The 13,393-nt window shown below is 44.2% G+C and overlaps 1 protein-coding gene across 1 annotated transcript in view; it reads right to left on the bottom strand.

Moving 5' to 3' along the window:
* Positions 1–13,393, bottom strand: part of Rhoj (ras homolog family member J) — an 86,415-nt gene that overhangs the window by 11,981 nt on the left and 61,041 nt on the right. The window contains exons 2-3 of the mRNA XM_031355265.1: positions 10,554–10,612; positions 1,013–1,177 (exon numbers count right to left, since the gene is read on the bottom strand). Coding sequence (XP_031211125.1) covers positions 1,013–1,177; positions 10,554–10,612 — 224 coding nt within the window. The remainder of the gene's footprint in view (positions 1–1,012; positions 1,178–10,553; positions 10,613–13,393) is intronic.

Below are 13,393 nucleotides of genomic sequence, written 5' to 3'. Positions count from 1 at the left end.
TCACAATGAGGGCTTTGAATGGCCAGTTACATATTTTGGCAGTAGGATCTAGGTTTCTCATAATGGACAGGTGTTAATATTTGCACTGAAGGTAAAACATACTTTATTTAGGCAGAGTTATCTTTCAGGGCAGAAACAAGACTTGTCCTCGGCTGCGTGGATAAGCGAGATCAGCCTTGTGTCTAAGTGAACACATATAACCCCATCTTGCCCATGTTGTTTTTAGAAAGCATCTTTCTTTCATTTACAGTTTTAAAAATTTTTCTCTTTGACAAATAGGATTCAAAATGAGAAATTCAAAAGAAGTAGTGTATGAAGCTGATAGAAAGCCATAGTATGGTCCTGAGGTCAGAACTCTAGTGCAGATTTTAAAACAGCCAAGGACTAAAGTCATTTGAACTATGAACAGTTCAGACAATCCTCCACTGACAAGAGGCTTACTGATGGAGGTTCAAGCTGAGGAACTTTATCAGCTTCCAAACCCTTTCAGGGCCTTGACAGTTCATTCATGTTGCTCTTAAATATGTGTGTTTTAACATCCCTAATACCTGTGTGACTAAGGAGTTATGGAAGTGCCAAGCAGAGTGTTCCTTTCTTCTCCAGCAGGGACATCAAGGAGGCCTGTCATGATATGCCCTGTCCCAATCTAGGGTCATTTGGACCCACACACCTATTTTGCTGTATTGAAACAATTGTGTCTAGCTTAAAAAAAAATATCAGATACTATGTACAATTGCTGCTCTTGTTTCATTTCTTAATTCAGGGCTGGGAAGAGTATCTGTTAAATAATTATTTTGTTATTTAGGAAACAAACTGTGAGCTTAATCTTAAAGGCCAGATTAAAACTTTCTCCTTCCTATTAAATAGCCCTACAACATTTTCAACTAGATAATTGCGCACTTTCAGAACTTCTCTTCACCAATATCTGAGAATCTGTCGTGGTGTTTGATAGGATAGAGTTCACCTTTCTTTCTCACAGCCTCTCCCACCCTTCCATCACCCTCATTTTAACCTGGGTCCCAATGAGCACATAAGGCACATGAGGCATGCAGTCCTTCAGTTCTGGGACCCATTCCTCTTGAACGTTGTGGTAAGAGGCAGGGTTTACGACAGAGAAGCAGATGAGAAACACATCGGTGTTGGGGTAAGAGAGTGGCCGCAGCTGGTTGTAATCCTCCTGTGGGAAGAACAGAGGAGAGTTAGCACAGGTTCTGTGCAGAGACTGTATGTGGTTCTTGGGATTCATACAGGGAGAGGCCACAGTAGCAACTGCTGAGCTGATCACAAATTGCCCACTTCAAATCAACTTAAAAATATGTAACCAGCTTTACTGAGGTAAAATTTACACATTACAATGACTACCCACTCACTTTTTCTTTATGACTATCTGTATATTAGTTTAAAGTCAAGCCATCATGTTTTGTTACACTACAGATAGGGGGAGTTAGCAAATTCATCTCCCTACAGAGTTATTGATTTTTAATGGTGACAACATCTAAAATTGCCTCCCAACACATAACCATTACATAACCACACCTTCATGCCAGCTGTATGTGAATGGTAGCTTCTAGAATTATCCATCCTGTCTAACGATAACTTTGCTCTTTGACCGACATCTTCCCACTTCCTGCTCCTTCTTGCCCTGGTGACAACCAGTCTATTGTGCTTCTGTGTCTTCAGAAACTCACCCACATAGACAGTAAAATTAGCACGATTGGACCTAGGTCTCCTGGGACACTGGAGTTGCATTGTCTGGAACATGTATTTAAATTAGTGGGTCATTGGCTCATGAATCTCTTCAACAATTAAACATTGTTTTCAAATTGAACACAAGAGTAAGCTAAACTACAAAGCAAGTATTGCTGCCAAATGAGATACCTCAGGTGAAGAAATATGTCTGGGACTTGTTCCTCATTGTACCCCAGTGCCACAGTGTGGTCAAGTTAAAAGCCAAGTGTTTAGTGGTTTTAGAGTTTGAGGTCATTCAATAAATAGTCATTGTATATTTTAATAGAATTTGATATTTGAGCACCAATAGTAATGTGTGCTCAAACATTTCTCCTTATATATGTGTTCACACACCATTATGTACATCACATACTTAGACACGTCAATACATACATTATATATATGCATATGTACCGTGGAGCACTGACTTCTGAGCACCTTGCCCATTTCTACCTCATGTGATTACAGGGAAACCCGTGCAAGACCAGGCCTGTCGACGAGCCCTCAGCTTTTCTGTGGCCTTTTACTACACTGGATTTCTTCAGGGCCACACGGAGAACTTAGAAAAGTGTGACACGTGCTAAGACCCACAAGTGAGGGGATCTCGGGGTCATTTGCTACTCTGCCTCTTTGTCCTTCCACTCACAAATGGATCCCAGCCCAGTTTGATTGGTTTTCTTGTCCTTTACCTATACCCTGTCCATAGTAAGTAATTTTATGAAAAAGGATGACTCGCTGTAAAATGTAGGATTTAGGGACTGGAAAGAGAGCTTATTGAGTGTTTAGGTTGTTCTTCCAGAGAAGATGACCAGAACCAACATGACAGCTCACAATGGTCTTTAACTCCAGGAACCTCTTCTGCCCTGCAGGGGTATAGGCATGTACGTAGTGCACAGACAAGCATGTAGACAAACACCCATATAGATAAAATAATAAAATAAAATTAAAATAATTTGAAAAGTGGACTTTATAGTGACCTCTAAGTGAGCAACTTTTCTAGCTCCTCTTTCTCTGCTAAGAAAATCAGAATCTCTGGAGCATTAGGCTGGATTAGAAGGATACTGTATTGATTGGTCAGGTGGAGCGAGGAGTGGAGAAAGCTGATTTGTGCGTAGCACCATCGTCTTTATCACCAGAGCTCGACTCTGGGGATCATTACCAAGGACCAGGCACCATTACAAAAAGTGTGTGTATTATCTCCCGGAGTTCTCCCAGAAGCACTAGATGGATGGTGCCGTCTGCCTTCTCATTTCACAGAACAGGAGGCCAAGGTGGAGATATCTGCAATGGACCAATGCTAGTGAGTTACTGAATACTGAGGTCTGTGGGAATTCTAACCTAACTTTTGATTTGGACTGTTATTGACATATCTCAGGACTTTAGATGACAGATTAAGGTTTTTATTTTTTAAACTTGACTGTTTAGGAATCTATTACTGAGGGGATGCATTCTGTTTTATAGCGGGCATTGGCTCCAAATTGCCACAAGATGGCAGCAGACACTGTATATTTAAAATCTCAATGCTTCTGCTCCCTCTATACCCAAAAACCAAACCAAAACAATCCGATTAGCCTGGGAACCAGGCAAGGGAGGAGGTGATAACTGGTGGTCTGAGTGATAGTGTTTATTTAATCCTTGATTTGCTAGCCACTGAATAAATGCTGCTTAGATGATAGGAGAGTTGGGGAGGTGAGAGGTGTGTTCATTTGCTCTCCTGGCAAAGTGGCTCAGGTCCCCGTGCAGGGATTTTTGGTGGTTTCAGCTTCCTGGCTTCACCGTGCTCCGGATTCTAGATTTCTTTGCTGTAAGGACTTAGTTCTGCTGTGTAAGTCTATTGAAAAGGACTGATTTTGCTTACTGGTCTTGTGGCTCTGTCAAGGATGCCGTGTGAATTGTATAAGGTGATTAAGAACTAGGAATCAAGTCAGGGAATGAGAATGAAAATAAACACAACAGTCCCACGTGTATGAACTGCGTTTCCTGTCCCTTTTAGTTGCTCTGGTAAGCAGAGGAGTTATCTGACTGAACTGGAAAATTCCAATATCAAGTCCAGATGATCCTCTACACCTGAATTCTTACACTAACTTCCAAAGGATGGTCCTCAGACCAGCAGCACGGGTGTCTCTTGAGAGCTCTTTAGACTCTTAGATGTCTAAGGCTTAAGCTCCCGGGGATCTGAGCCCCACAGGCCCCAGTCAGCCTAAAACAGTTTCAGGGTCTCAGGTTTCCATACTTCCTTCTTCCTGCCCTCAACCTTGCAGCTCTCAGAATCAGCCATCCGAAAGATTTCAACAGGACTGTAGAGGAAAAATTACTTTCAACAAAGGTGTATGCCCAGCAGGCAGGATCTTGCCACCCTTGGCTGTGGCTGTGGCTAGGAAGTGTGGCAGAAGCCCAAAATTAATAATAATTATTAATAATAATAATAATAATAATAATAATACATAAAGGACTTGGTGATGCCAAGAGATTGGGCGTTTGAATTCATTCTTGCCGACGGCTTGAATGAGTTCTGTGGTGAAGCACACTAGGAGTGTAGATTATGGCCACATGTAAAGATGGTGTGGATCAGCTGCGAGGAAGGGCTAAGTGGTCCTTCTGGCACTGAGGCCCCTTCTAATGCTACTCTGGGTAACACGTGCCTGTGTGTTTTTTGAAGAGATGGTGTGTTAACTCATAAAAGCCACTAGATAGTGCTTTGGAGGGCCAAGATGGACGCAAAGGGACTTGGGCTAGGGCAGGGTAGATAGGGATTCGGGGCCATGTAGGTTTTTGAGTACTTGCTATCCTTTGCATAGAGGTGAATCTTGGGCTGTCAAGTGTGGGAACTCTCAGCACGGACTGGTCAGTTCCCCGGGCCCTAAAGATGTTCACAAGAAGGTTCTTCACAAAGGGACAGTGTTGGAGCCATGAAGCCATTAGCTCTCCTTGCATTTGGATTCCCCGGGAACTCATTGCATAGTGGATTTATACTAAACAATGGGTCTGGTTTGAAGCTTAGAATGCGCATGTCTGGTAAGTGCCCAGGGGCTGCTGTCTGTGTTGTAAGGAAAGCAGCGCCGAATTTTGCTGGGTGCTTCACGCTCTAAGGGGTTGGGAGTAGAACGTGGCTTTCTTTGCTTTGTGAGCTTCCTGAACATTTATCCTAGGTTGTGGGCACCAGCTCTGGTTTCCATATTCTAAGTTCAGCTAGTCTCGGAAAGCTGGACAAGGCAGGAGCTCAGGAACATGAGGGGTGGAGTCGAATTCTCTGGATTCAAATCCCTACTTTGTACCTCGCCCGTCACAACTACTCCGCTGTAGTTTGTGAGTGCTCCTTGCCTCAATTTCTTTATCTGTAAAATGTAAAATGCTCAACTGGTTGTGAGAATACAATGCTTTTATATGTGAGACCCCTTGGATTGATGTTTTGAATACAGTAAGCACTTAAACGACAGAGTGAAAGGATCTATCCTTCATCCTAAGTCGGCAACAGCTGCAGGTCCTGGAACCCCCGCCCCTATCCCCATTGGATACCAGGGATGACTCTGAAATTCACTTTTCTGATCTCTCAGTATTAATGAGATCCAAATGTTTGTGAACTGTGATTGGATTCTTCATCTTTGTTTTTTCCTAATCTTGGGGAAGGTAAGAATGGGTCCTTAGTTACTTTTTACCACCAGCTCGCCGTGAGGGGCAGCATCTTCCAAACAGGGCACTCCTAGAGACCACGCTGAGATACATGGGATGAGAAAGTTTGAGTTGCTTATTGAGAGAAAAACATTTATTCTGTGGGTTTTAAGGCAAACTTTCCATAAAGTGTTGACGCCAGACCCTGTGTTCCAGATGGCCCTGTTGGCTCAGCCAATGGCAGAAGAGGAAGTCTTGTGCGCTTCCAAGTGGACCTGGGGTTGCCATTAATGAGCCCCAGCTGTACCTCCCTCCTGCCCGCTCACAAGCGTCTGAAGAAGAAGTCCTTGTAGGGAGAGTGGAGCTTCACAGATCAGGTCCCGGTGAAGCTGTGCGGTCGCAGCCCTGTGCCAGGGAAGCCTTCCTGATGCCACCATCATTGGTGGCAGCTAAGCTGCCCTGGGCTGTGGTTTGGTGATGAGAGATACCATCCAATCCTCACACAATGTGCAGGCCACCTTATGTCTCGAGGGGCGCATGTGCAGGGAACTCAGGCTCCCTCTGATGAGAAAACTGGTGCCTGCTTAGGTGAATAGCAGAGAAGGCTGCTCCTGGCTCCTGACACAAGGACACACTCATTCCCTCTGGCAAGTGATGCTAATTTCTACTTCTTCGAGTGCTTGTTGTTTTTGAGATACACCTACCAGGAGTGTGGCCCAAGAGCAGACTTTTCTCATTATCGTTTGTTTGGGTGAGGGTCCACGGGAGAAGAGGGTAAGATGCCTCACCACTGCAGACGCGGAGGACACCTTGCCCTGAACATTGGCCTGGGAAACCCCCTCACTCTACTCTTCCCCAGGCCACGAGTGCTCCGGCTAGGCTCAATCCTCGCCACTCTGGCGTCGAGCTTTCCACGTTATGTTTCAAAAGGCACATGCCAAACGAGCCAGCGGGGCATGGAGTACTCTTAGAGCTCCGAGTCTTTTCCTGTAGCTGAGCCAGAGATCTGAGCACAGGAACCACTTTCATAGACTCTGTCCCTCATGCTTGACCAGGAGCATGAGTCATACAGGTGAGCTGGCCTGCCATGAGTAGATTATAGATTAAGCAGGAGGAATGCCCTATTGCTTGCAGTTTGTTTGCTTGTTTTTGTTTTTGTTTGTTTGTTTTTTGAGACAGAATTTTCTCTTCATAGTCCTGGCTATCCTGGAACTTGCTCTGTAGACCAGGCTGGCATCGAACTCAGAGATCCACCTGCGTCTGCCTCCTGAGTGCTGGGATTACAGGTGTGCACTACCAACACTAAGTGTTTGAAATTCCATCCAAGTGAATTCTGAAAGAGATTTTTTTTTCCTTCAAAGTGCCCCATTCAAAGCCCAAATGATAGTTCCGTCTCAGGAGTCTGGGGAGGAAGCCAGCTCCCAAGTACTGGCAGCATATGCATGGCCTCATTAGAGGCCCTCATTAGCAAAAGCTTGGCTGAGCTGTGAAATGGAGAGTCCAGGAGGCTAACTCCGCAGCTGCCATGTTGGAGGCCAAACGGTGGAGGGAGGCCGGTTAAACAGTTTTGCCTTTTCTTTGCCTTTGGTGGTGGGGATAACAACTTCCTCTCACCTGCTCTTTCAGAATACATTTGCTTCTTGAGTTCTTAATGCTCACCACTCCCACCCTCAACCCCCACATCCGCAGATAGCTCAGGCCAAAGGTGAGGGCATACCTCTTTGGGTTATTCATGTAAGAACATCTAATTACTCAGGTTAGATAGAACTTGATAGCTGGGGTTAGAGACGGATTGCCATGGTGCATTTGTGGTTCTGGATCTACCAGTCCGTTTTGAGATCATTTCTCTTTCCTTTATTTAGTGATGGACTTGGTGAGTAATTTTTAATTAGTCATAGGTATTCCTTGTAACTTCAGTGACATTTCAGAGAGTATTGCTGAAGGTTACACCGTACTACTTAAATTGGGGACTGGAACTTTCAGGACAAGTCTTATATGATGGTTATTCTTGGTTGTCAACCTGACTACACCTGGAATGAACTAAAAGCCAAGTGGCTGGGCTCACCTGTGAAGGATTTTTCTTAATTAAATCATTTGAAGTGGGAAGACCCGCCTTTAATCTGGGCCATACCTTCTGCGGCCAGCCTATATAAAGGTCATGGAGACAGGAAGCTTGCACTGGCAAATCTGTCCCTTCACTGCCATTAGAGCCTGCTTCTGTGGGATTCTGATGAACAACGGAGACATCCAACCTCATGGACTGAAAAACTGCTGGATTCTTGGACTTTCTGTTGGTAAACATCCATTGTTGGATGGATAGCTGAATTATAGCCTGTAAGCCATTCTATTAATGAATAAATAATAAATGTAATATATGATATTATATATTTGTTATATCTGTGTTGTTCCTCTAGACAACCCAGACTAATACACCTTCTACATTAAATTTGCTATGAAGCTTTTTGGCTAATTTGTAGATGTAGTTATTTTCTTGGGAACATGCTTCATCTATCAAAGACTTAAAGTCATTGATTTGGGCCTTGGGGTGTGAGGGCCTACTTTTCCTTCTGTTGTGTTTTTGAGGCAAGGTCTTATGTAGCCCAGGATGACCTTGCATTTCCTGCGTAGCTAAGGATAGGCTTAAATTTTGGACCCAGCTGCCGTCATCTCACGCAAGTATTTCTTGATGCTCATTTCTAAGATGCTCCATGTATGAGCAACGCTGCTGGCTAGCCATCCACATTATAATGACAATTTCCAAAGTCATGGCTCCCAAAGTGTGCTGTTCAGGGTAGCAGCAATGGAAACCTATCATAAGTGCTAATTCTTGAGGCCCATCCTGGACTTGTAGAATTGGAAACTGTGGGTGGAGCCCTGTGGCTGGTTTTTAACAAGCCCTGGGTGGTTCTGGTGCCATGCTCAAGTCTGAGAATCATTGTTCCAGAACAGGAATGATGGTTTATCCTTTACTGTAATGTGCTTATCCCTGCATTTAAAACCTTTCACTGCTGAAAGGGCTCCCTTGGGTCTTGACTCAAACTTTTTTGATTAATTACTCCAGTTCTTTCAGGATTTTTTGAAAATTATCTCTCAAAGTCTTTAATCATAGAACCGGATGCCCAGAAGGACCCTTCTGATATGTTCTTATTTCCTTTCTCCGTGCTTCATGGCTTCGCACTCCCATGTGTCTGTTGTCTATCCAGAGACTTCAAAATACGTGGAGAAAAGCATCAAGGTGAGAGTTAAGTTGAAGAAATAGCTTGAACCTTTTTGTTATTACATTTTACAGCATTTCTCACCCTGTGTCAGAGGTTGGGGCCGCCCTACATGCTTCAATTTCAAGTTGAAAGGTATTTTCACAATATATTATTACTTCCACTCTTACATGAGTATTATTTTTATTATTTAAAGGACAGGGTAATGGGAAATAATAACTCAACTCTACAAGAGCTTTTAAATAGTTTTATTGGATGTGAAATGAAATAGAGATCAAAGGATATTGTTCTTGGGGCAACTGATGCATAGAGGACCCAACAACTGCTGTAAGCTACTACCGAGCGTGGGAGAGCTGAATGGGCACAGGCTTCCAGAGTTTTCTAGGAAGGCAAGGGGGACAGAGCAGTTTTAAGAGTATGAAAGAATTCTTGTTGCATTGAGCTTTGCAAGCTGGATTGTGCACACTCTACACATTGCAAGGTTGTAAAGAATAGAGACACCCTGCTGAGTACACGATTGAGTTAGAGTAGGCAATTCCAGCTCCCAAATCCATGTACCTCATTTGCTGAGATGTTTTCTGGTAGGAGAGGACTCAAATTTATTTTTCCCTTTGAGTAACTGTGGGGATATATTTTCCCTAGTTTTGTTTCTGTTTCTTGACATTGATGGGAGAGGTCACCCTAGCCCTTAGTTCTGACAGTTTTTTTTTTTTTCCAAACAGCCATCTGGCCATGAGGAGAAGCTGGAGGGTCCTGGGAAGGAGACTTGAGCTTGATGCTAGAATATTCAGACTCCCCACCCTGGCTGGAAAACAGCAGCCTTGATGTCTCACATACACTTGTCAGTGGTCCTTACAAATGCACACTGAAAACCCTGAAGACTTTCCATTTATTTATTTTCTAGTAGAGAGCTTTCAACTTGAACAAAATGATATATCTCTGGATAATTGTGAGAAAAGGCCTCGACAAATGCATAGCTCTTAACAATTACCAAGGAACTCACAGTGGGAAATACCATGGTCAAATACTCACGCCAAAGGACTTAAGCTGTATAAATTTGGACTGACTGAACAACCCGCTGATTTTGACCTAAATAAATGATTCAAGACATACGGTAACACGCTCTATCCAAGAAATTAGGCCACAGCCATCCATGGCTCATTCACATCCCCTCCTCCACCCGGCCAACTTCTAACCCTGGATGTTTTCCACAGCCCCGTGTGAGGTGCAGGAAAAGGCAGTTACCAGGTGCTTTCACCCAAGGACAACCATGTACAGCTTCACGTGCTGGGGATTCAAGTCCATGCTCCTCCATTCTCAAGCCCGAAGAAACACTTGTGACAGAATAAGGATTTTTGGGGAATCTTAGAAACTTCAGCATCAGTTTTCAGTGGTTTGGGGTTGACCTTCATCATTGGAACATATCCAGACCCCTGCTTTCCTTTCAGAGCTTAATCCATCCTCATCTCTTTTTGAAAATTTTCACAGTTCATTAGGTAAATCAAATAAAAGATAGGCAAAGAAAATAGCATGGGGGGGAAGGGATAAAACTACAGTTTGTAAAATAGATTCATACATCTTGGATGTGGAATAGGTTTGGATTGGAGGCAATTGAAACTTTGGGCTAGAAATGATATTTTGAGTATTGATGGTTTGCTAGTGTTTGACATATCACCAGTCATATCTTGGACAATGAATTAAGGTTATATATACATACACATACACACACACATATACATATATATGTAAATTATATATATACCAGAATATGTAGCACAAATATATTTTAAATTATTATATAACATATGAATAAACATGTATATTCATATATAATTAAGAATGCACATTTGGATGTCATTTGGGTAGAAAAATATATGGGCCCCAAATGATCAGATTGAGAAATGTCGACATTGTTAGCTTTTGAAAGATGAGCCAAATGTACCATCTTTCTCCTACATCCCCTTCCTCAACCCTTAATGAAACAAGGTGGAGAGCTCGTACCTGTCCTGCGGTGTCGTACAGTCCAAGCAGGTGCTGCTTGCCTCCCACTGACACGGTAACTAGGGGAGAAGAGAAGAGAATTCATGAACACAGGCTTCAGTCGGCAGAACGTCTCATGCCAGCGTCTCTCTGGGCAGAGAGGATGAGCATATGTCTCGCTGGTGTATATTCTAAACCAAGTTGACAGCACAGTTTCCAAATGGGAGAGAACCTTGGGCTGCAGTGACAGCAGATGGTCTGAGCCATCTCCAAATCTCTCAATGGAGGTGGCTATTTTTGGTGTTCCTAGAGTACTCTGTAGACTGTTTGGTGACCTTTGCTAGGCTCTGCAAGATGAAGCTCCTGAAGGAAAGGATGCTAGGTCCCTTGCTGCCTAGGTTACCACTATCTTAGCTTTGGACTGCCTCTCAGGATACAGAATCAGGTAACAAACCATTAGAAATCTGTGTTCTTGGGGCCAAGGAGATGGCTCTGTTGGCAAAGTACCTACTGTGCAAAGATTTGACTTTGGTCCCCAGAACCCATGTAAAAAGGCATGTATCTACACATATGCTACACTACACTACACTACACTACACACACACACACACACACACACACACACACACACACACACAGAGAGAGAGAGAGAGAGAGAGAGAGAGAGAGAGAGAGAGAGAGAGCAAGCTGTTTTTTTGATCCGACTTTGAGATACTAATAAAACCCAGGTGGTGTCTGGGCATGTGGTTTTGGGTATGTGGCTTCACATACCTACAGGGTTAGATTTATCCAACAGGCTTGATGCCATGCCAAGCAATTGTGCCCAATGTGAGGAGTAATGTGGGCACACCAGCCGCTCTGCACACGTCTGGGAATGACATCAGGTCTCAAGCTGCTGCTCAACCGAGAGGGACCAGATTGTATGCAGGAGGGATATGGTTCTCTTGGTGAGTGGGAAGAGCAAGGTTAAGCTTCCAGAAATCCCAAAATCTCTTCTGGGAAATAGGGAATCAAATCTGCATGAACACCCTCCTCCCCAAGTTGATTAGAAAACATACAACGGCAAAGTAAAAGTGGGTTTGGTCCCTTCACCATCAGCTGTGCAGAATAGGAAGGGTGACAGGACTGGGGTACATTTCCTAGCTGGCAGTGCAAGGTTGCTGACTTGGCGCTGATTTTTACTTTGATTTATTTTCAGGTTGATGGCCATCATGTATGTAAAAGTGTTTCTTAATGCCGTTCTTTGAAAAGCACTTGTTTTAACGTCACAGCCACCGCAGACAGTGGGGGCTATTTTTCTAATCCACTCAGATCCACATGTGTTTGGTTTAATAAAATGACTGCAGCCAGTTGTGCTTCTGAATGTGTGTTTCAAACGCCAAACTCAGCTCAATGAAATGCTCACTGCAGTGATAACTGGTGGGCAGGGGTGGGGCATTTCAATATTATTACTTCTGCTCATAAGTCAGGCTTAGCAATGGAAACAGAGGTGCCTAGAGTTCTGTGTTCTGTTTATTTCCTTCTTTGTGCACATTGACAGAAGAGAGCCCAGGCTGCTGCTCCTGAAATGGACCTAAATGGGTTCTTTAATGACCAATTGCTTACCTAGTCATGGATCAAGAATGAATGGAAGAACTCCAGTTATTACAACATGGAATTTCCTGCTTCCAGTAAGCTGGGTCCACGGAGGTCAGGGCTCCTGTTCATGAGATCCTGTGCACTGTTCTGTGACCCACAGGCCCAGGACCAATAGGAAGCAAGCCTTAGAAGCTGAGCCGTTTCAGAGGCCATACTGAATACTGCAAATATTGCTAAGCAGTGGCCATGACTTTTGTCACTAGAGACCTGCAAGTCCAGCTCACACCCTTCCCCGCATTTTCTTAGAGAACAGCTCTGTTTTCTTCAGGCCCCCTCCTTTTCTCCTTGGCAGCTGGGACTCTAGGGAGTTCCACTAGGCCTGAGATAAGTGTGAGCAAGGACCATTAAGCCTGGATTGGAGAGACTGTATGTACCCTGTCCCCCTTCCTGGGCTGAGCTCAATATTGGAAACAGAGAGAGCAGATGCAGAGCAAGTAAAAAGAATAGCCACGTGCAGCGTAGCATGCACAGGGTAATGCAGAGGGCTGGGAGCATGGCTGAGCATGCCTGCATTTATATACTACGCTAGCATTTGGTCGGAGAAGGCTTTCTGGTGGAGATGTCTAAACTGAGTCTGTACGGATGGCCCTGTGTTTCCCAGGCTGTTGTGGCTCCCCTATCAGCGTTGATTCTGAAGGCCTCATCAGGCTCTTAAAGAAAATGGAGAGAAAAGAAATGAAGAGAACTTCCCTGGGTCAAGGTGGAATGATGGTGGTAGTGGGGAAAGGAGACAGTTGCTGGCGTGAAAACGTGGATTTTCAGGGTTGCTCGGCGAGTCCAGATGGAGAGACCCTAAAAGCAGGGCTTACGGCTTGTGTCCTTATGTTTGAGAGTCATTTTACCCCTCTTTCCTGTTTCTGCTGGAGGACATCAAGGGATGTCAGAGACAGAGGTCAGTATCAGTTGTACAAGACATGAACCAGCAGTGGATGTCTTATTGCTTGCCAACCTATGTCCCATGAGGCTCCACAGCTTGGCAAGGAATTATTCAACAACTCCACGGAAGGAAGGTGCTGCCACCGAGTGCTAATCATCCATGAAATGAGGTCACAGCAGGGTTGTTCGCCTCAGAGCGCCCTACCTTTGACTCCTTCCGTTGCTTTTCATCATTAGAGCAACCTTGGGGACACATCAAGTACCCCCAAATCCTGTGTTTCTTTTCTGTTAGTAATAGGGGTCCTGCATGGTAGAAGAAGAGAACCAGCTACCACAGGTTATCTTCT

Source organism: Mastomys coucha, unplaced genomic scaffold (genome assembly GCF_008632895.1).
Source record: "Mastomys coucha isolate ucsf_1 unplaced genomic scaffold, UCSF_Mcou_1 pScaffold6, whole genome shotgun sequence".
Taxonomy (NCBI): domain Eukaryota; kingdom Metazoa; phylum Chordata; class Mammalia; order Rodentia; family Muridae; genus Mastomys; species Mastomys coucha.
The sequence above is the reverse complement of the archived record's forward strand: the minus strand, read 5'-3'. Positions and strand labels throughout refer to the sequence as shown.